At 42.5% G+C, this 23767-nt stretch overlaps 2 protein-coding genes across 3 annotated transcripts in view; one reads left to right on the top strand and one right to left on the bottom strand.

Annotated features, from left to right (window-relative positions):
- The window catches only part of pio (zona pellucida domain-containing protein piopio), a 116351-nt gene that overhangs the window by 77682 nt on the left and 14902 nt on the right, over positions 1–23767 (bottom strand). For both annotated transcript variants that reach the window (XM_033480208.2, XM_033480209.2), the window contains exon 3: positions 14028–14088. In XM_033480208.2, coding sequence (XP_033336099.1) covers positions 14028–14088 — 61 coding nt within the window. The remainder of the gene's footprint in view (positions 1–14027; positions 14089–23767) is intronic.
- Positions 14428–23767, top strand: part of MTPAP (mitochondrial poly(A) polymerase) — a 29427-nt gene continuing 20087 nt past the window's right edge. The window contains exon 1 of the mRNA XM_076525070.1: positions 14428–14740. Coding sequence (XP_076381185.1) covers positions 14734–14740 — 7 coding nt within the window. The 5' untranslated portion in view covers positions 14428–14733. The remainder of the gene's footprint in view (positions 14741–23767) is intronic.

The following is a 23767-nucleotide window of genomic DNA, read 5'->3' as shown; positions in this document are numbered from 1 at the left end:
TCGAACGATCCCCGGCCTTCCAGGATTTGCACAGAGATAGTTGATATTTACGAGGAACTTAGCATTTTTCAAGTTTTTCTGGATCTTCTGGTCTGAAGTCAGCAAATCGGGGATCTTCGGTGCGATGACTGAGAGGAATCTTATTGTTGACCTGAGGTAGTCAGCATGATTTTATTCACGTAATCTGGTTTCTAGATCCCAGCAGACGATTTTGTCGCGCTGCTACAAAATTGTAAATATATTCATAATATTTTATAATTTCTATACAAATTGTCTACGTTTATTGCAAGAGCCACATTCTTTCTTGAATAATCTTAAATAATAAATTTGATTTCAAAGTTACTGTTATTATCATTGTTGTAATACATTTCTTGGGATTAATTTTTTATTTAAAATTAAAGGAAATTAATTATCATTCTCAAACATGATTCAATAACGTTGAATCAAACACGATTCGATAATATTAAATGAAACACGATTGGATACCGTTAAATCGAGCTGACAAAACAGTGATGTATACACCGCTTTTCCTTTAAACGGCTCAATTAATCAAGATGATATCGGGTTTCAATTTAAGCAGCCTCGATCAATCTAAGACACTTTACTCCGCCCGTGGAAGCCGGTTAGCTGAATCAATAATCGTAAAGCAATCAGCACGTAACCGAAGACATTTGGGGGCAGTTAAAAATCGATTAACTCGGCTTCTGGTGTACGGAACTAGATCATCGACACATGGAACTGCAGCGGATCTCACGTTGCAGATGCGTTAGGGGGCCTTGACCACGAGGGTACCGACAAAGAAGACAACGGATTCAGCGAGCAGAAAAACCGCAAGCGTAGGATCATCGTACGCCCAGGAATACCGTTCCTTGGCTGTCGCTGTCGGACGTATCCGAACAAACGCCGATAACGGGACAGCTCGCGTACAATCCGCAGACAATTCATCCGTGCCGTTTCTGTTCGCGTCGCCGGGAACGTCGCTCGCCTTAAGAATCAATTTGGCAGCGTCCGGAGCCGTTAGACGCGGACGCGTGCTTCGCCTCGGTTTGCTACGCTCCGCTCTTTGCGGACGCGCTTGAATTTTTCGCGGAGCGCTTCCTCCTCGTCACGGAGCCACTCTGACGGGCTAATTAACGTGCCAGGCGAGGAGCGAGACGCTTGTCAGATGCACCTGCTGACTTACCTGTCCATGAAACAACGAATGGAACGGTCGTAACGACGCTGTTCCACGGCATTCTTTGGAACTTTTCTGATAAATTCGGATGCTCAGACTTTGATCGCTGGACTGTGCGTTTGACGTATTTATGACAAAAACGAGTAGACGAATTATAAGATAATGATAAGACTCGAAGAATCTGAGGGTGTTGATACACATCGTTCTATTTATTATTTTTCTTTTTTCGTTTCCGCTCTGTTTGGTTCTTAAGGTTGTTTTCATTCATCCCTAATAAATATTATATACTACTTAAGAATATATTACAGCATAGAAATATTTTCTTTTGAATTGAAGCTTGAAACCTCTTCTTCAAGATAATGCTTCTGGATTTTATGTTCGGTGCACCCTAACCACTGTAATCCTCTAAATGCGAGGTCATGTTTGTCGTATTGAAAATTGTCAAGTTTGACGAAATGCACGGGGTTTGTTAAATTTTCTTCAGGGATGCCGTTCACAGTTGAACGAACTTTGAACCTTCGCCTTTAATTTAAAAATAGAGAAACGTGGCTGCGATTTTTCTTCGCGAGGCTATCGTCAGTCAAAGTTGTCAAATTTTTGTACTTGACTAGGCTATAATTCCTTTGAGGAGCGTATTTTAATTAGAATTAGAAAGAATTATTTGAGGAAAGAACTTGGCTCTAAAATCTCTGTATACTCATTCTCTAGCAAACTAATCGGTTTATCATCTCAAAATCAAGTCATTTGGACCAACTTCAAAAACAACGCGAGTGTGTACGTGTATCAGAATGTTCGCTTGATCGAAAAACAGTCTTGAAAATAGAAGAAAGGAACCAAAGAAGAAGAAGAAGAAAGGAAAAAAGAAGGATCGCCAAGGAAGAATGACAAAAATGCCAGCTGCATTGAAAATTAGAACGTCCCGAAGAATGTCGATCTCGATGTCAGGCCGGAGGGATCGCTGTATAAATAACAAAAGAAGTAGAAAGGACCTAAACCTCAAAATCAAGTCATTTGGACCAACTTCAAAAACAACGCTAATGTGTACGTGTATCAGAATGTTCGCTTGATCGAAAAACAGTCTTAAAAATAGAAGAAAGGAACCAAAGAAGAAGAAGGAGAAAGGAAGAAGAAGAATCACCAAGGAAGAATGACAAAAATGCCAGCTGCATTGAAAATTAGAACGTTCCGAAGAACGTCGATCTCGATGTCAGGCCGGAGGGATCGCCGTATAAATAACAAAAGAAGTAGAAAGGACCTAAACTAGATACATAAAGGATCGTCCTGCATCGGAAACAATGTTCCAGGGAGCGATCTCGACCAAGAAGGATCGCGACTCGGATCTGCATCGCAAAAAGTCTGCACGGCGAAGAGAGGCACAGCTCCGACGATTATTCGAACGAGCATACAGGATCGGATTTTTCCGTGGAAGAGAACGATTTCGAAGCAGACCGGTCGTCCCGCTAAGGGGAAAAGGAACGAGGACGTTTTCAAGGGCTGGCTGCTCCTCTCGAGGAGGACGCAAGCTTCCGTAGAAGGGGCGCAATGGATCGTAACGATCGTAAGCGTGGATCCCACCGGGAGAGCCGGGGCCATCGATCACACGGCCGATCGCACGGAAGATCACTTCCTAAGTGATTCATTGTCCTCCACCGAGTTACTCGTGACTTATACTCGTGGTTTTACACTCGTCAGGGAAGCGCTTTGTTCGGCTTCGACAAATAATGGGCCCGCGAAGAGGAGTAAGAGATACTTCGCGGGTCGCGAAGTCATCGGTGCAACGTCATCGGAGATCATCGACGGATTAAGTCCGGGAGACGATGGTCTTGACGGCTCGCGGAATCTCGAGGATCGAGGCTTGCTCCACTGGGATCGTTACGATCGTTTCATTTTATTTGATTCGTTTATTCGCGGGAGAGGAACCCTTCTTCGGTGCAAGAGGAGAAAGCGACACGTCGGAGGAAACGTAAGAAAAATTATTTATTATTGATCATTCTATTAATACAATGGAGATGAAACGCGATCTCTGATTACTTCGCTTGCTAACAAAATATTATAAAATCATTCTAGCAATTTGACGGTGAGAACGAGAAGAATTTGCTGCTCGATGGATTTTAATTGTTGCGAGATTGTAATGATTAACGGGAAAATCTGTGAACGAGTGTACGTGTTTCCTGAAGAATTGTTCGAAGGATCTTGGAATAACTAACTGTACGAAGGATCTCGGAACGATTGTTCGAATTCCTTCGTCGTGGGAGACTCGGTTGAATGTTTAATCATCGAAGGATTCAGTTGAAGGATGGGAACATTTAATGCTGCTCCAAGGTACCCGATCGCGCAGATTCGTTGTAGATTAGCCGATGATAAAAACGAAAAGATAGCAAGCACCGACTTCCAAGATTGATATAGAAGCCATCCCGGCGTGGTTATGAAAATGTTCGCCGGACAGCTTAATCGTCGAAAAATGAGAAACTGAAAGGTGGCCTGATCGCGGATCTCGGTATGGTTATAATAGTTTTCGCCGCGGGCTTTAATTATCAATAAACGAGGGATAGGCTCAAAAACTGACGGAACAGGACGTGCCGATCTCGAAGATTGCCGTAGGAATCACCGCGGGTTCAGCGGCAACGAAAGTCTCCTCTGGAAGGAGCTTGATCGCTGAAAATCGACGAAGAAGCCGTGGCAACCGTGGAAGACGACGTAATGCCGATCGTGAAGACAAATCTTAGATTGCGAAAAGTCCGCCGCTAATAGGTTTAATCAGCGAAGACCGGGGCAAGAAGCCGAGGAGCTCGTGGAAGAAGTAATATCGATCTCGAAGACAAATCGCAACGGTCTCCGTTGAAAGGCTCGATCAGCGGTAAAAAGCAGCCCGAAGAAGTCGCAGAAGAAGCGACTCGGACTTTACGAAGGTTACTGATAACAGATGCTGCAGCGATTACGAATATTTCAACCGGACGGTTTAATCGGCAAAAAAGCGACGAAGAACCGGAGGAAGCTGGCACGCTGTCGGTGATCGTCGAGGATCGTTCAGGATCGTTGAAGATCCGCTGCTCGCCGGATCTCAGAATAGTCGCGGAAGTTTTCACAGAAAGCTCGCGATTCGACCGCAGAAGTGGCATACTCGAGGGGGGACCAGCTCTATACGGGGAATCCGATGGGGGCCCTAAGTGGCACTCGTGTGCAGGCTTTTTGCTACTTCACTTGCCAGAGTAGTTTCTGGAGCCGATCGAACCAAAGAACTTCCCTCGATTCGCCCTGGAAATGTTTCGCTGTTCAGCCCGGGGAGCAAACAAGCACTACAGGATCCCCGGATGACTCTTCAACAGCCTTGGTGTCCGGTAATTGCTACCTCAGAGGTAATACGAGTGTCCCGAAGCGAGCGACTCCGAGCCCGAGAGGACGAGCCCGCGACTTCAATTTAACCGGGAACAAATAATACACGAGGTCCTCGGCCGTTCTGTAGCGAGGTAATAACTGGTAATTGCCGGTTCGCAAGTGTATATAGTTCGTTACTGTTTTAATGGCTTTATCGGCACTAAATTTGAGTAAATATGTCGTCCGCCGTCACCGGAGCCCGATGAAATTACACGCCCTTCGATCCCGAGCGATCCGCCGGACGATTTTTCAAGCTACGCGAACTTTTTACGTCCCCGGTTCTGGTTCCGTGAAACTTTCAATTATACATCAACTCGTCGCGAGCTCGCGAGGCAACCATACACGTTACATTATTATGTGTCGTGACATCCGCTTGCATACACCTAATTCTGTTTAAAACAACAAACAGGAGAATAACCCTGAGTGAAACAGACATCTTGTATATGCATAGAGAAACAATACTGTCCTAGATATCTCTAGAAAATGACGATTGATGGAAATAATTGACGTTGATATCCAATCAGATAACTTTTCAAGCCGTGTTGAATCGAATGAAATCGCGTGAAAAGAAAATCAAATTTATCTATCTAGACTGTGTTAAATGTGTGTAAACAGATGCCGCGCGCGTGGGAAAAATCAACTTGGCGCGTGTATTTCCTCGAGGAACAATTTTCTAATCGATTTTACTATTTACTTTACTGTTGCTTGTACAAATCCTTTAGAATTCGAAGTAATATTATTTTGCAAGAGAACCTGAAGAATAACTACGTCTCTTTTTCTATTTCTCACTTTATCTTCTACTGCACACAGTGAATTTTTCTACAGCTTCTCCTCGAGGAATAATTTCCTAATCGATTTTTATTTTACCGTTCGCTTTGCTATTACTCGATGAAATTCTACAGAATTCGAAATACAGTAATGTCTCTCTAATTGACGCCCAGATTGACCACAAAAATGGACAATTCGGGAGGAGGAGATACGATTATTCGAGCCTTGCGGTTTATCTTTATAGTTATAAATTGTCCACAATTATAAAAACGAGCTGCAAGGCTCGAATAATCGTATCTCCTCTTCCCAAATTATCCATTTTAGTGGACAATCTCAGCGTAAGGTTTATTTTTATAGTTATAAATTGTCCACAATTATAAAAACGAGCCGCAAGGCTCGAATAATCGTATCTCCTCTTCCCAAATTATCCATTCTAGTGGACAATCTGAGCATAAGGTTTATCTTTATAGTTATAAATTGTCCACAATTATAAAAATGAGCCGCAAGGCTCGAATAATCGTATCTCCTCTTCCCAAATTATCCATTTTAATCTGTTAATCTGAGCGTCAGTAAGGAAGACATTACTGTATGTAGTATAAATTCTGCAGGAGACCTCGAATTAGGGAGAATTTATGCGCAAAGATAATGCGTACAGACCCGCAGTCTATTAATAACAATAATAACTAACGTTCTCCGGCGGCGTTGCGGCGAGAACCGTGATCCGCGGATCGATAGATCGATAGCGGCGTATCGACGTCGAAGGGGGCGCACGAGTGGGGCAACCGTTATCTCCGGTGACCTCTTCTGGAACAGGTGAGAGCCCTGGGCCCGCGAAATATCCGTATTTCTGTCCTAATGCGCGGTAATAACGCCGGTAACTGTACGTACCGCGGGACCATAATTATCTGGCCCGACCCGCCGGTCAGCTGGACCATAAATAGGAAACGGGAAGGGGTTATAAATGATCCTGGCTAATGACGATCGCGGGATTATTAAGCGGTCAACGACGCTTCCTTCCTCGGTTCTTGTGTCCCGTTAGACGCGAATTTATTCGACGTGGATCTCGTGCAGGACGCGCGGAGGCTAATATCGGTTTTCTGGTCCGTGGCGAATGGGATCTAGCGATCCTTATCGCGCCGAAGGATCGACGATCCTGCCCTCTCTATCCTGCCCTCGGAGCGCAGCCGGCTCGACGGAATTTATTGTTGCCATCGCCGGAATATAATTAATCGCTCGTTAAGCCTGTTTTTCTGGTTACTCTTCGGTTTCTTGTTCCTCGAAAAGTTGCATGATCCAAACGACGTTCGAGTTCCCCAGGGCTGCCCCTTAATTTTCTCCTGTCTTCTTTTTTTTTCTCGGAATTGCTTCAAGCTTCCACTTTTCATGCATATCATGACTCACCGATTCTTCTTCCTTCTTTCTATTAGTCCCCTACTCTGTTCCCTCCTTTTCTTCGCAACATTATTATATTTATAATCTTTCATTTATTTCATCTATTATACTTTTCGCATTGTATTGGTATTAGACTAAGGATCTTTAGGCAAAATAAACATTGTCCAAGTTAATTCTAACCTTTTCTACTCGAAAAGGTCTTACTTCGTTTAATGATCGTAATAAGTTGTACGTAATGCGACAATATCCTCGAATTCTTATGATGACTTCATAGTTTCGCATTTGAGCTACTTGTTTTTGTTATAAAATGATTTCGTAAGATAGGATTTTTACTTGTATATATGAATAAAGTTATTATTGTTATCTCTTTGCGCTCCAATGGTGATTCCGAGGCACCACTAAAAAATGTTTGTATCACATTCCAAAATAATTCTTACATCATAATAATATTCATATATTCATATATCATAATATATATCATAATAATATTAATATATATATAATAATTCTTACGTAATAATTCTTCAACAAAATTTAGATTTGAAAAATTGTTAAAAATATAACTTGAAAATATAACTGTTCTATAAGTCACAGGATTCAATTTCACACGCATAAAACGCGCTCTGTCATATAAAATAGAGACAGCGTAGGTCAGAAAAATTATTTTAGATTTACAGTTAAAATGGCTTCGAGTGCAAAGGGTTATTATTATTATTATCATCATTATTATCTTGGAGCCACTGTATCGCAAGAACGATATCCAGCCTCTTTTATTCAAATTGATGCAGACAAACGACAGAAAGAAATTAAAAGTCATCCTCTCGGTGCCATTGTCTCTTTATTCTCCCCCGTTGTTTAACGATTATCGAAGGATTTCTCGCGACAACCGGGGGCTTTACAAATAATAATAGAGCAATTTGAATGCGAGAGGCTGCGACAGGGAAATTTTACACGGGGGAACGGAAACGGCCTTGGCGTTTTACCTTCGACAAGCGATACAGGCGAATGAAAAGTGAACGTGTGCGGTCAGGCAAAGGGAAATCTTTTGCGTGTTCGCTAATCGAGTAAACGGACAGTGTTCCCAGGCTGGCAACAAAGAAATCATAAACGAAACCCATTAGAAACTCACGGATTTGCTTGGAAAAACGAACAGCCTCCCAGGTATTGTCTGAACCATTAACATGGGACAAATTAACTGGTCGTCGTTCGCCAACAATTTCTCCTTTTCTATTTGTTAAATTATTAGCACTGTTTTCGGCCTAAATGACTGCTGCCCCCAGTCTTTTAATACTCCTTCCACCAGAGTTTAAAATCCTCCGGCATGTTCGCTGCCAATGTGTACACGTGTGCAACACGTTCGCGATCTCATTGATTTACGTTTGTTTACGTTCCATTCACTGGAACATATCGTCGAATTAATTTCATTCGGATTGCTGTGTAATAAAAAAAATCCAGAAATTTTAATATTTTCGAAACTTGATACGTTGCTTTTAACGACAGTACTACTAGACCGGTTCATGATCGTTTCTTTCATAATTACCGAGATTAGGGACCCGTTTCCATGAGAAATCTTTTTATGAAATATTCAAGCACAGATCATAATTAGTCAGCGGATCTTTATGCGATTTTCTATTTCCGCAGCTCATTTATCAAACGTTCACGCGAGAGAAAATTTCCTTTCGCCGATTCGAAGGGATTCGTTACAGCAGAACTAAACGAAAAATGGTATCAAGCTTCGAAAGTGCATGAAAATGCACGAAGAATTGCAGTCTAATTGTAATAGAAGTTGTACGAGTAACTTCGTTCCTGTCGTTGCTGCGAAACGATATACATTTAGTGCTCGTTAGCTCCATCGTTAATGAATCATTTTACCAACGAATATATACATATACATAGTCAGGGAGAAATTAGCAAGAGTATTGGATTATTTTCTCTCTTTTGAATACTCAGAAGTTTTTCCTTCTAGCATATAAGTTACAAAAACGAATCGACGCCGAGAGTCTCGCCAGAGTACCATTAGATAAACAATGATTTCATATGTATATAGAACAGAGTGCTCTTTGTCTTTAGGTGACGTTTTTGGTTTCGTCTTTGTGAATAGTCTTCAGTCTCCTGGAGCAATCAGGAGAGTAAAGACGGTCCTTCCTCGTACATCAAATTAATAAACTAAAAGGGATAAGTTTAATTCACTGCGTTTTACTTTTATTTATCTACCCATTTCCAATAAAGAGCGAGCGAGTCAATCCTGTTCAATAGTTCTTCGTATTTCTTCCGAAAATGAATCGAGAAAATGCTCGATAAAAAGCGCAGGTTCCCAATCAATTATCACAAGTCATCGAGCGAAGTTCGCCGCTAATTAACCGATTTATGCGGGTTTCTGTGCGAATCCCGCGGGCTCGTTAATTCTCTCTACAGTCTTCGAGATAGCTGAATCCTGCTGACTGTGTCAAATGTGTTTACCGTGGCGGCCGTGCCTGCCCGCAGAACCTATAAACACGACGAAGACAATGCTTCACGGTGAGAATAATGGCCCCGGTGGCGAACGAGCGTGCCGCCGCCGAGAGAATGAAACTCTTTTTCGCATGCGAGGCTGCGCGAACCCGGGGGAAAAAAACCACTTTCTTTCGAGGCGCGGTTTCACTTCGAGAGCAAACACTGCAGAGGCGACCACTGGATCAACAATGACTACAACGAGCCTCATTTCGTAGAGGATCGTCGCGGGATCGTCGCTTCCGATTACTAGAATCTCGAGCACGCGAGCTGCGGGAAAAGCGTTTTCAACGACGACACGTTAAGTGATGTGTCCGGGCCATATACGGGCCACGCTAATCACTCGCTACGTTTGTACGCTCACTTTTATTCTGGTATTTTCGGATACATTTTACTTCATTCTTATTCTGGTGTATTAGGATCTTTTTATTCACTTTTGTTTACGAAAAAGATTTATTTTAATATTTATTAATATTTATTTTAACGCATTCGGATACATTTCTGTTCATATTTATTTTAACGTATTCGAATACATTTTTATTCATATCTATCTTAATGTATTCGGATACATTTTTATTCATATTTATTTTAACGTATTCGTATACATTTTTATTCATATTTATTTTAATGTATTCGGATGCATCTTTATTCATATTTATGTTAACGTATTCAAATAGATTTTTATTCATATTTATTTTAATGTAATCTATATAGTATTCTAATTAATTCTAATTAATTCTAATTATTTCTAATTATTAATTATAGTATTCTAATAAACCTCTGTACAGCTTTATTTTAATATATTCGGCGAAACGATTCATTTTTATCGCGATGAATCCGGATAAATTTTTATTCATTTCTGTTTGCGATATATTCGCAAAATTATTTACTATTATACGATAAATTATTTACTTTTATCGTAATATGTTCGGAGAAATTTCCATTCATTTTTCTCGTAGCATATTCGGACAAGCCTAATATTTTTCGAAAGACGATACCGGCTCGAGAAATAGATCGTGCTGCACGTTCGTTAAATCGTCAGCGATAATTGACAGCTCGATAATCGCGATCCGCGTGATTTTCAAGGCGTAACACTGTTTACCATTTGCCACGTCCGCCCGACCGTTTGACACGCGATTAAAAGTAAAAGTTGAGCTAGCTCCAGAATGCTTTTGATTCGTCGATCATTAATCGAGCGATCGGGACAACGACGTAACCTGTAGCAAAACCGTGACATACATACATTACATTCTCTTCCCAGATATCGTTCCGAACGCCTTCCCTCGGCATTTGTTTCTCTATAGGGATCTATGATCGACAGCGGTTTTTGTGGATCACGCGATCTGTCTGTATATTGCCGCCTGTTTCCACTTACCTCGGTCGCTGGACTACGCATGCTAATGTACCGATGCCATTTTCTAAAGTGCAGAGTACAACGGAACGAGATCCGCGAAGTTTCTTCGAGCCGATTTTACTCGTTCGTTTCATCTCGCATTGGCCAAGTTTGACGAAGTGCACGGACTTTGTAAAATTTTCTTCGGGGTTGCCGTTTACAGTAGAATGAAGTGCGATCCTTCCCCTTTAATTTAAAAAAAGAGACACGCGACTGCGATTTTTTTGCAGAAAGTTACAGCACTTTAAAGTAACCCTTGCATCTCCGCACCTCAAACTTGGCAATTTTCAATATGACAAACATGGCCTCACATTTGAAGGGTTACGGTGGCGGTAGTGCATCGAACTCAAGATCTAAAAATATTGTCTTAAAGTAGAGATTTCAAGCTTTAATTTAAACGAAAATCCATCGTCCTACGATCATTTCTCGCGAGGTTATCGTCAGTCAAAGTTGTCCAATTTTTATTGAAAGTTTTTCTATGCTGTAATTTCGTCGAGCAGTATACTTTGATATTTGTTATTAATTTATGTATTTTACATATTTCAAAATATGAGGAAAATCGAACGTGTACGATATAATTACAGTAGGTTTTCGAAGAGATTGCAACAGCTGGCCGCGGTGAACATAGACGAGAACGTAATCGTGGCGCGAGGTATCGATTTGCTCGCGCGATGCACTTTTTGGATCCGGAGAACAGCCTCGTCTCGTGGGAGTACAATGTTGGTACACGTAGCAGGAAATGGTCGTTTCGAAAGAGAGAACCCTTTGTAAAATCGCGTAACGCGACGGTGAAATGACGGCGGGGCGCCGACGGTAAAAGGTAAAAGGCTGAAAGTGTTCGGCCGCCGGTTACAGGGGGACTTTCGATTCGCATCGATGTCGAGAAGGAAATCGTGTGCTCGTCTCCCGTTTATAATCGTCATCTCGTTTCGTCCCGCTTGTCTCTCCCTCTGTCCTCCTTCTCTCCTTTTCCCTCGCTCACTCTCTTTCTCTTCGCCTCTCTCTCTCTCTCTCTCTCTCTCTCTCTCTCTCTCTCTCTCTCTCTTGGTCTCTCGAGCATACGAGAATCTAGGTCGCACGGCTGCGTTCACCTTCCAGCAAAGCAATGTCTTCCAAGGAAGGTCGTCGCTCGTCTGGAAAGCCTCTCTTTCTTGACCATTCTTTTCCCTTTCTTTCGATCATCCTCGGCGTGTTCCCTCTCGCGGATCCTCCGAACGAGTTCGATTAATCGCTCGATTGTCAAGGGTACGCGTTTGTTTACTCTACTCCCAGGATCTTCTTGGCTCGAATAAACTGGCTTCGAGCTGATCCGCACGGGGAACGCGAATGCTAGACGGAGACCACGTTTATGCGGATCTGCATAAACAGGCGAACCTGGAGCTAAGCGGAATTTTATTCGTTGCTCGTACGAGAGCTTTGAATTTTAATAAGCTATAAGCTCGAAACGGCTTACACGTTATTCGCAATCAATGATCCGGAAAACGCTTGCAAAACTCGCTTATGTACCGTTTTCAATACTGTTACACGATGTTAATCCGAGCCTCTGACAATCCACTGTTTCTCCCGGTACGATTTCTTGTCGTTTATATCATAGATATCTTATTTGTACTCATAACGAAACTACGAATTCGTATTCTATATCGTTATTAAACTGTTACTTGAAGATTGTTCGTACTCTCAAATGTATAGTAAATATCGATCATCTTTGCACACAGGGAGAGAGAGAGGGAGAGAAGTAATTTATCATCCATTTTCTAATGAAAACTATTTTGATTTTTGCGTATACGCATTAATATGAAATTTATGTTCCGGATTTTGATGAATCTTCATCGTTGTTTCACAGTTGTTCATATTAAAATTATATTACACGGATTAACGCTACATTGCATATATTAAAATTATATTAGGGAAACCTGAAACATGATCGAAATGAGCGAACAGAATTTATTCTTCGGACTTATTTCCCGCAAATAAGCGACACCGTGTCGACACGATCAAAATTTACTCATTCGGAACACCGTATAAATTTCGTACCATAATTAATTCATCGAATATATTATTCACGATTCCGAAGCAGTCTGCGAGACGAGTAGAATAAATTCTGTGTTATGCGCGTTCGCGAGCTTCTATTTTTCTCGGAGTGTTTCATTAGATGTAAATTCTGAAGGAGAGTTTAGACAATAGAAATTGCCGGCCGATTACGTGCGATAATATAATGATCGAGGAAGAGGCAGATGCCGACAGCGGCATTGAAATCGCTCGCGCGACATCCGTATCGGCATGCATTGAAATCACTGCGCTTCTCGCGTATTACCATGCGTCGAAGTCTCCACGCCACGCATTGAAGTCGCTCGCACGACGCGATGCTCGACCATGCGTTGAGATCACCGTCGCGTTCATTTTTATTATCATTCCAGTGATCTTAGTACGTAATCTAAATTTTCCCTGTCGATTCCGATAAACTGGAATTAAATAGAAGTTTATTTCTGTCCCTGGTAATTTTAATACCGATAGTACAGAAATATTTTAAAAAAGTCTGTTTAATATCTGATCATTTTTGCTGAATATATCTAATTGTAATTATACTTCTAATTGAAGCTATTGCAATTACTGCCATGGATTTTTATAGATCTTTTTGCATCTATAAAATTGCATCTTTCGCATCTTTTGCATCTATAATCTTTTGTGGATCTTTGTAGATTTTTGTAGATTCTTATCGACTTTAAAGGAGCATGAACGTTTGGGACATTATTCCACTACCTTGAAGTTTCCGAAATTCTCGACTCTGTTCAAATTCCTCTAATTTACTGAAAAAAAGTAGGCCAAAATAGATTGAGATATCGGTCTAATTGATCGTCGATTCTGTCGTCCCGCGAACGACACACCTGCAATTACCGCGCGGAGTAATTAATTGACCGTCCGGATCAATCAGGCAGCCGCTCCCTGTCGAGCTAATTAGTCGCGTTCATAAGGCCGGTTATTGTTCCTAGAATCATTGTCATCGCGGCGAGCATTGTGCCATTAGAAAGCGCACCGCGCTCCTCGGAAAATCGTCCGCGATCTAGTCTTTCCTTTTTTTCCACTCTTTTCTCAACCTGTATCTGATCAAAACTGTCTCGGCCGATCCGTCCAGCCAGGAAACGAATTTATCCGTCCAGCCGAAAACTATTTTTTCCATCGGCCACGATTTCAAATGAAATTTAGTTTTAAGCGTAACATCGAACTTCGAACTTTGATCATTTTTTCTGCCCCAACCATAATAGTTACAGGAATGATTGTCACGTAGAATGATTCGGCAAACTCTCCCGAATACAACGGTGCATGCTTTTCTAACGTTATGTAAAACAATTATAAAAAAACAATGTTTAAAGAGAGACGCCTATAATTCTGAAAGTTGATTCGAGGTTTAATTAGAAAACTGCTAATTGTACTCACACGTCGCCGGCTGCTGGGGTATTTGGGCCGCGTGTGTGCTGCTGTGCCTCGCTATTGTGATCTGGAACAGAAAATAATGGCGTCCATTAGATCCTCCGTCCCTGGATCACGTTGAAACAACGGCGCGATCGCGTCCAAGATGCTTCGTACGCTATTGACCGTTCTACGTTCGCGCAAGTATGTTTCATTGTGTCATAGTGACTCTGCTTTTATCCCGAGTGTCGTTGACTCGGCTTTTTTTTTATGTAACCTCTGCATTGCGCAACCGTTTCGTCACCTGTCCATACAATTCCCCCGAGGCTGCTCTAATTCCGCAAAAGTAGCGTAACGTGTATTCAACGATTCGTATCAGTCTCGAAACATTCACGTGATAAACTGGAAGCAGACGTTTAAGCGCGAAAGAAAGTGTGCACAATTGGGAGCACGAGCCCAATATAAATGCTGTTATTATCATTAACGTTCGATTTTATTCGCGGCAAATATAATTGTCTTCGCTTTCAGTTGACTTTCTCTGGGCCCATTAGCGCGGCGCGTCGAAAGTTCATAGTGCGAGGCAGAATTGAAAGAGCGTGTGTGTTCGAAGGGATTTATTAAAATGATTGGAGAAGTTGTAACGGGCTGACTGGTGTCGATCTATCGGCTCTAGGATCTGCGATCGACACAGTTTAAAACCGCGGTCGTCATCGATCGAAGAGTCCTTGCGAAAATGTCAGGTAAACTTGATCCGCTCTCGGCTCTCTCTCTCTCTCTCTCTCTCTCTCTCTCTCTCTCTCGGCGCTTATGATTCATGCGATTCGAGATGGCTCTGTGCACAGTTCGAGGCAACGGGGATCGCGGCTTCGTTTCTCATCGATTAATTCTTAACAAATAGATCCGTGGAAAACGTGTCGATGAAACATAATTTTAAGGACAATCGGGAACATCTTATCGCGTGGAACAATACACGAGGTGTTTCTCAGCAATTAAACTTTATTGGTTCTATTTGAAGGCCGACGGAGTTTATAGAATCTGCTCTCCGCGTCGTTAAGTTCAGGCATTCTTCGGGCGGGCAATTATTTCGAAGGTCCGCAGATATTATCACGCAATCCACGAGATCTGGTAGGATCACGCTAAACTCTGTGCTTTTCTCGAGGAAACCGGAATCGTACGGCGCTCGTCGGGATTAATTGAGGAAGACAGTAGTTTGCTGTTTAATCTGTGCGTCGCTGTACTTCGTTTTAATCACCTCCAATTTTCTGTAAACCGAATACATACCTGGCCGTCGGAGAGGCTTCGGGGCAATTTTACCTTCGCTAAGAGCCGAACGTGTTGGAACTATTTTTAATTGTCCGAACGACCGGAGAATAAAGGATCGCGCGACCAAGCGCGCCGTTCGCAGGCCGGGGAAACCGCAGAAACTAGGAGAACCAGTAATCCATACCCCCGACAACCATTATCTGATTATTCCTCTTCGATCATAATTATTATCTTTAACCGTATAAACCAACAAGCACCCATTCTCGTCGGTTTTAATAGGAAATTAGGCCTCGGCGATCGTCGTACAAGCGATCGGACATTTTCGACGGCTTCTCCGGTGATGCTTCATCATCGGCGATCAAATAATCTTTTACGATCGCCTGTGTGCGCATATTGAAAACAGCACCCTTCGATTAAGCATCGTTTGCCGTGGTCATTCGAACTTGCGCGGTTTCTGAAGATCTGACGGCGTGTCGCTGTTCGTCAATCTCAACAAAATTAAATTGTCAAAATTAAATTTTCCAGTGTTCTTCTTTTGCGCAAAATCAGGGTCAGTAGGAGCTATCATTTAGAAAATGATTCGTTAACCGCTGTCGAAAAATATTCGAGCATTAATATTGATGATCGTTTGGGGTCGCATACTTTTTGTCGATTTATTTCTTCCATATTGTTCAAACGTTCCATCGAAAAATTTCTTACTACTGGGTAAACGGATAGCAATTTTATAAAGATATAAATTTTAAATGTAAATTTTACTTATAGAATTATAGATTTTGTAATTCTAGAAGTTATGGAAATCGAACCGAGTCTGAATGTGTACGTATAAATATGTCCTCATCAAATTACATAAAAACAACAATTATTCACATTATTGTACGAATAATTTGACAGTCCCTATTCGAATGAAGCATTGCGCGAATAATCCGTTCGAATAAACAGATAGCGCATTATTTATGACGAACAATGAATAATGATGCAAACAAGTTCGGCGATGCAAAAATTGTTTAGGATAATGATGTAGGCGATTTTTGTTGGCGCGCATCGGAGCGGCTATTCGCGCGGAAAATAAACAGCTTAAACGGGAATAGATGGTGCATAGAGCTCAAAGAGTGGAACATCGTCGCCGGCCGAGACCTTCGCAGTGGGTCTCCGCAAATGAATTTCAAAGCCGTAATCAAAGTCTCGCCGATCCGATCCGATGAATAATAGGAAACGATGCGGCCGGATGATTAATTCCGCCGTTGAAACCCGAGCTCTCCCAGGTTCTAGCATCGCAAGGTTGTAAATAAGACCTAAAGACGGCTGTTTGCGCACGGCCACCGATTGGATAACGAAAAGGAGACGAACGTGTCGCGGTGCCAGCGTGTTTCTCAACCGAGTTCGCTCGTTCCTAATTACCCTATCCGGTAAAACACGTTGTCCCGAGAGGATTTAGCGATTAGAGAACAGTTACACGCGTCGGATGATTGCGTCGTTGTCGCGTTTATGTTATTAGCCGGCGTTTATCGGCGGTCCCGCGAACAATCGTCTGCGAGAATACGCGTGACGCCACCAGGAAGAGCATTATTAATGGCCAGATGGTCCTCGGGCAGGATTAACAAACCTAACCGAGGTTTCATGGGCCTGTTGCATCGTTCTCTGCTCGAGGAAATTTTTTAACCGGTTAGCTGTGTTCGACGAGTATACTCGTCGTGGAGAAGTGACAGTATTTTATGCCATGACGAGTATACTCGCTACTAAAAAGTAGCCATTTGGCTATTTAAATTGTAATTTTAGTGAAAACAAAAAGGTATTCTCAGATTTCAAGATGTTTAGAATATTTTGAGGCCAATCCTGCATGAAGGCGTTTACAATGATGTATAAATAAGATTAGAAAAGAATCAGGATATGTGATATACGATTTTATATTCTATATATAATTTTTATTATATTTTATATTATATATATTTATATTTTATATTTTATATTATATATATTTATATTTTATATTTTATATTATATATATTTATATTTTATATTTTATATTATATATATTTATATTTTATATTTTATATTATCTATATTTATTATACATAAACCGTCTTTTTGATCCAATATTTTAACAGCGGCGCTTACTCTGTGTTCGACGAGTATACTCGTTACCGCTTGATTCTCGCGACACATATGGGTGCCCGCTCTGAAAGGGAGGCGCCACAGCTAACTGGTTGAACGATTTCTTACAGCCACCGTGATTGGAGTATATTCTTGTTGTATTGAAATGTAGACTGCAGACGCAGTTGATTTACATTTGGGTCGGCAAGGCGCGTAACCAATCGATGCAACGAGCAAAGTTCTTGAGAGCAGGTGGAGAAGTTTCTATTTTTAATAGCTGTCTAGAAATTGCACGGCGCCGATTGCATTGGTTGCATCGATCGTTGCACAACATAGTTTCTCCGACGACCTCGACGAGAGAAGAAAAGTCTAGCGTCTTCTGAAAAGCACGTATCTGCAGAAACTTCCGCAATAATTTCAACAGAATAAATATTCGACGTAACGTAATCGTCGCGTAGGTGAACGTATGATTATCTATAAAATCATTTCAAACATTATCGTTGCTTCGTCGTTTGGAAAATTCTGTTCCACGATTCACTGAATTTCTGAGAACTCTTTGGTTAATGAAGATCGTCCGATTACTTTGCGAAGGTGTTTTTGAGAGTAATCGTCAAAACATCGCGGGCAAGATATCGTGCACTGATACAAACGATGATGCGATCGCGTAAATGGCGATGTTCAGCGGGGTAAGCACGGTGCGGGTATAATTAGAAATTTTTCTAGCATAATGGCCAGCGGAACCAGTTCAGGGTTGCGTCGATGGTGCCCCGGAGACATCAACGCCTTGAATAGCTGCGCAAGAAAAACGAGGCAGACGTAACGCTTGCGTCTGATCGGCATCGACAATTACACGCTCGCCTGGCCGGTCGCGAGGCTTGTACACGCTCGTTTCTCCCGATACCTAAATCGGCAGCGTTCGGAAAATAAAAGTGTGTCGAGGGAAGTAAAAGGTGTCTCGGTTTGCCCTTGCCGTGGCGACCGACGCCATTACTCGACACCCGAGACCCCTACAGTCTGTCCTACCGGAACGCGTTCGCATTATGTTGTTTAATCCGTTGCCGAGCGTTCCATTATCTCGATCATCCTCGCTTAACACATTTCGCCTTATTATTTCGATTAAATCGAACCCGACGTTCGTTCATTCAGACATCAACGGCTCCACGACGAAATTGCTGTATCTTCTCGCAGAGCTAATCTGACGGGCTGGAAATTTTTCGTAATATTCTTCGAAGTATCGTTTTAACGCAGTGAACGTTTCAGGAATTTATATTCAATCGCTTAATTATTATAAATTTTGCAGGAGCGTCTCTTCACAAACTCTCGCGATGTTCGTATGGAAATGGAGCGCTCTCGAAGAAGTTGCTGTATCTTCTCGCAGAGTGAATCTTATGGGCCGAGAATTTTTCGTATTATTCTTTAAAGTATCGTCTTAACGCAGTGAACGTTTCAGGAATTTATATTCAATCGCTTAATTATTATAAATTTTGTAGGAGCGTCTCTTCACAAACTGTCGCGACGTTCGTATGAAAATGGAGCGCTCTCGAAGAAGTTGCTGTATCTTCTCGCAGAGTGAATCTTATGGGCCGAGAATTTTTCGTATTATTCTTTCAAGTATCGTCTGAGCGCAGTGAAAGTTTCGGGAATTTATATTCAATCGCTTAATTATTATAAATTTTGCAGGAGCGTCTCTTTACAAACTGTCGGGATGTTCGTATGAAAATGGAGAGCTCTCGGAGAAGTTGCGGTATCTTCTCGCAGAGCGAATCTTACGGGCCGAGAATTTTTCGTAATATCCTTCGAAGTATCGTCTGAGCGCAGTGAAAGTTTCGGGAATTTATATTCAGTCGCTTAATTATTACGAATAATCAATCGAGACATCCATCGTTCATCCAAAAACAGAAGTCTCTCGAAAGAATTTCTGTATCCCGTTGCAAAATGTATCTTCCGAGCTAAAATACCTTTTCATAACACTCTCTAAAGCGCGATTCGAATAATCTGAAAGTTTCAGGAATTATTATCCAATCGTTTAATTATTATCTACTTCGTAAGAGCGCCTTTTTCAACGGAATGTTTACATCGACGATTACCTGTTGGTAACCAGAATCGGCTATTGCTTCTGTTTAAATTTAATCCACGCCGGAGCACTTCTACGGCGAATTTATGTAACGATTCAATGAAGCTGTGTACCCGATTGCCCGGCAGCTTTTTTCCGCGTTTTTCTCGCTGGAACGTAACCGCAATCTTTTCACTTTTCCTACGGAGACACCGCTCTCATTCTGCTCCACTTTTCGATCACTTTTAAGAGAAACCATACTTTCGTCGGGGAAAAAATCCGGCGAGCGGTATTGATGCGTGTGCGCGAATAGTGTGTGAAAGTGACGAACGGGACGACTTAATTGGAAAGAACTCGAATCGAAGAAAAATCGCCCGAAAAATCGATTTTCTTCGAGACAAAATCAAAGAGGATCTTTCGTTTTCGAAACGCTACATTTCGTCGAGCGACGACTGGTTTTTCTCGCGACAGTTGACCGGATAATCTCCGATCGCCAACATTCCCGCAGCTTTTTCGAAATCGAACCGCGAGTGTCGGGGAACAGGCACCTCCTAATGAATCAACTGATTAAGAGATCGCGCTAAAAAGGGTGAAATGTATCGCGGTCCGCGATGGAAAGCGAGATCTCGCGATACGTTTTCTCACGTGCGGCGGCGGCGTCGCGGCCGCGCGAACGCGTGTATTAGAGAAATTGTCTAATAAACACCGACACGTCTGCGCTGTTAATACCAGTGCACACTTATCGGTTGCGCGCCGATGAAAGTGGTTTAACGAGTCAGCAGCCATTTTCACGGGGTCTCGAGACGCGCGTGTTCTGCTGAACTGTAAACGCCAAGACACCCGTCGACGAAAATTTCTGTTTCATCATTCAGCGGCAACATAGCTTTAACCCTTTCGCTACGGCGGTTCAGTCCGCCGTAGCGCCCCTCCTGAACGGAACCACCCGCCGAAATTGTGCACATTGCGCGTGGATAGTGTATTTGGGAAGAAAAGGGATTTTTCTTTAAAACAATATAGTTATAATTTCTGCATAAGATATAAAGTTATTTAATAGGTAAAAAAAGTTTCATTAACAATGGAAAAAGTGAAGAAATAATATATAATATACAGTAATAAAATAAAACATAATATTCATAATACAAAACATAATACATAATAATTAGTCCTAAAGTTAGTACTTTCGATTTTCTATCCCTTTATGACATGTAACACAATAATAATGGGAAATGCGGGTAGAACAAATATAACTTGAATGGTGTGTCGTTTATTTCGGACTGTCATTTGTTTGTTTCGTCAAAAGATTCACGCAATAGTAACAAGAGGCGGTGCAGTCCAAAAATTAGGTCGCGATTTTACCAGCATGTCCCCAGAGGGCGATCATGTGGATGTCGGATATATCCGGCGTTCGGCTCCGCGAGTGTTCATATGGATGACGGATATATCCGTCGTTCGGAGCGAAAGGGTTAATAACATATACGTTTTATTATGACAGAGAGAATCGTCTCTTACACACCGTGCAGATTAACGAAACGTCATTACAGTCAGTCAATAACAATAATCGTGCACGATGGTGCACGGACTGAGAAGCAATCGACGATAAATAGATTAATAAATCGTCCAATATTTCTTACAGTTATACCGTTTACAGCAAATTCTCTCTAATTGACGCTCGCTTTTATAGTTATTGACGATCGACAACTATAAAAACGAGGTGCAAGGCTCGAATAATCGTATCTCCTCTTCCCGAATAGTCCATTTTCGTTCGCAAGCTGACGGAAAATTAGGGAGAATTAACTGCGCTTACAATATCACCGAAATTAATTAATCGTGAATTCCGTCGATGCTGATCTACCATCGGAGATTCGAAACATGACAGCAGCTCGTCGTAAACTCGAGGTTACAAGACCGGACTTTTTTCATATCATCTCCAGGGCTCATAGCAACCATAGAACCCCTATAAGGCCCCAAGAACGGGCTCTAATCTGCGTACAAGTCTTCGGTGCGTTAACGTCGAGGAAACCCGTGTATCCAGCTGGTAAGACATCAACTACAGCAAACAACAACCGAGACACGTTCGATCCAACCAGATCCACCTGCCTCTCGATCGTCCCGTCAAAGTCTCATTCTCGTGTGCGAGATAAACGCGTCCCTCGAAGTAGATCCATGAGCAGTTTACACACAGACCGCCCATCGATCAGCTCGATCCTCCCCTGGATCTGGCCAAGCCGGCCTACCGACAGCAGCAACAACCTCAGACATTTTTGCGATACCGGGACCTGCACTTTGCACCGCGAGTCTTCGCGATTATGTATAATTGGATCGAACACGACGTACGTGAGTGGAAACGTTCGACGCTGCCGATGAAAACGAGGCTTCTGCGTGGCTCGCCGCAACAACTCGATGATTCCCCGGCCATATAAGGCACCGAGCAGTCCTCTCATCATCCGATGGTATACGTCGAGGACGTCGGATCATCGCGGCGACGGTTCACTCCGCGTTCCGTTCGGTCGCGATCTAGGAAACGTCGATCCTTCCTTGGACAGGGATTTTTTGGAGTTCAGACGCTATTCGGGACTTTCTGGGTTTGGAGCTTCAAGATTTTGGAGATTCAGCGCTTTGGAGTTTTGGGATATTGAGATTTTGAGGCCTTAGGGAAGTTGGAAGTTTGGAATTCTGAGAGTTTTGAACTTTGGAGAGTAGGAGCTTTGAAACTTCGGAGCTTAGGAGTTTTGGGGCTTTGGAGTTTGGACAAATTGAGGCCTTGTTCCATTCGGTCGCGATCTAGGAAACTTTGATCCTTCCTTGGACTGTGATTTTTTGGAGTTCAGACGCTATTCGGGACTTTTCTGGGTTTGGAGCTTCAAGATTTTGGAGATTCAGCGCTTTGGAGTTTTGGGATATTGGGATTTTGAGGCCTTAGGGAAGTTGGAAGTTTGGAATTCTGAGAGTTTTGAACTTTGGAGAGTAGGAGCTTTGAAACTTCGGAGCTTAGGAGTTTTGGGGCTTTGGAGTTTGGACAAATTCAGGCCTTGTTCCATTCGATCGCGATCTAGGAAACGTCGATCCTTCCTTGGACTGTGATTTTTTGGAGTTCAGACGCTATTCGGGACTTTTCTGGGTTTGGAGCTTCAAGATTTTGGAGATTCAGCGCTTTGGAGTTTTGGGATATTGAGATTTTGAGGCCTTAGGGAAGTTGGAAGTTTGGAATTCTGAGAGTTTTGAACTTTGGAGAGTAGGAGCTTTGAAATTTCGGAGCTTAGGAGTTTTGGGGTTTTGGAGTTTGGATAAGTTGAGGCCTTGGATACTTGAAATCTTGGGTCTTTGAGGCTTTGGAGCTTTGGAACTTGGGGCTTAGGAACTTTAGACCTTTGAAGCTTTGGAACTTGGGAGTTTTGGGGCTTTGGTACCTTGGAATTTGGATAACTTGAGGCCTTGGAAACTTGGAATCTTGGGACTTAGGGCTTAGGAACTTTAAAGCTTGAAAGTTTTGAAACTTAGGAGTTTTGGGACTTTGGGACTTTGGAATTTGGACAACTTCGAACCTTGGGACCTTGAGACTTTGCAGGTTTTGAGCTTTAGGGCTCAGAAACTTTAAAAAAACTTTTTTTTTGGAACTTGGAAGCTTTGAGACTTCAGGACTTTGGAATATGGACAACTTGAGGACTTAGAAACTTCGAACCTTGGATGTTTGGGACTTTGGAATTTGGACAAATTGAGGCCTTAGAAACTTCGAACCTTGGGACCTTGTGGCTTTGGTGGTTTGGAGCTTTATGGCTGAGGAACTTTAGAGCTTAGTAGCTCTCTCTTTAGAGCTTTTGTGAATTTAAAATCTTGGAGCTTAGAAGTTTTGTATCTTTGAAGCTCAGAAGCTTCGGAACTTTAGAACTTTAAGCCTTCGACAGTTTGGCACTTATCCACTTCAGATCCTTGGAGCTTCGCCAAGATCCACGCTCAAACGTCCTCTAATCATCGCGTCGACGCGATCCGTGGGATAGAGCGCGATCATTGTCCATTTACGGCAGACCATGCCAGATGGAAATAAAAAAAGAGGCGGTTCTCGCTGACCTCGCGGCTGACTGAAACGCATTCTATCCGAAAGCGTGCAACGCTGACGTCACCGGACTTTACACGGCACTGGCAGCGATCGCTCACAGCCAGAGTGACTAATGTGACTCCTCGAGTTATGGCAGCGTGGACCGAGCGATGGGTGGTGTTCTCAAGGAGATCCCAGCCTACGCCGGATCCGCGGCTGTGTGCGTCGATCCGATTACCCATTGATCCCCTCGATAGCCGTGAATCGCGATATATTTCAATATACGAAAATGTTAGGTCTACCCGGCCGTGGCCATTATGCTCCCAT

Source organism: Megalopta genalis, chromosome 11, assembly GCF_051020955.1.
Source record: "Megalopta genalis isolate 19385.01 chromosome 11, iyMegGena1_principal, whole genome shotgun sequence".
Classification (NCBI taxonomy): domain Eukaryota; kingdom Metazoa; phylum Arthropoda; class Insecta; order Hymenoptera; family Halictidae; genus Megalopta; species Megalopta genalis.
This window is presented reverse-complemented; position numbering and strand designations above follow the sequence as displayed.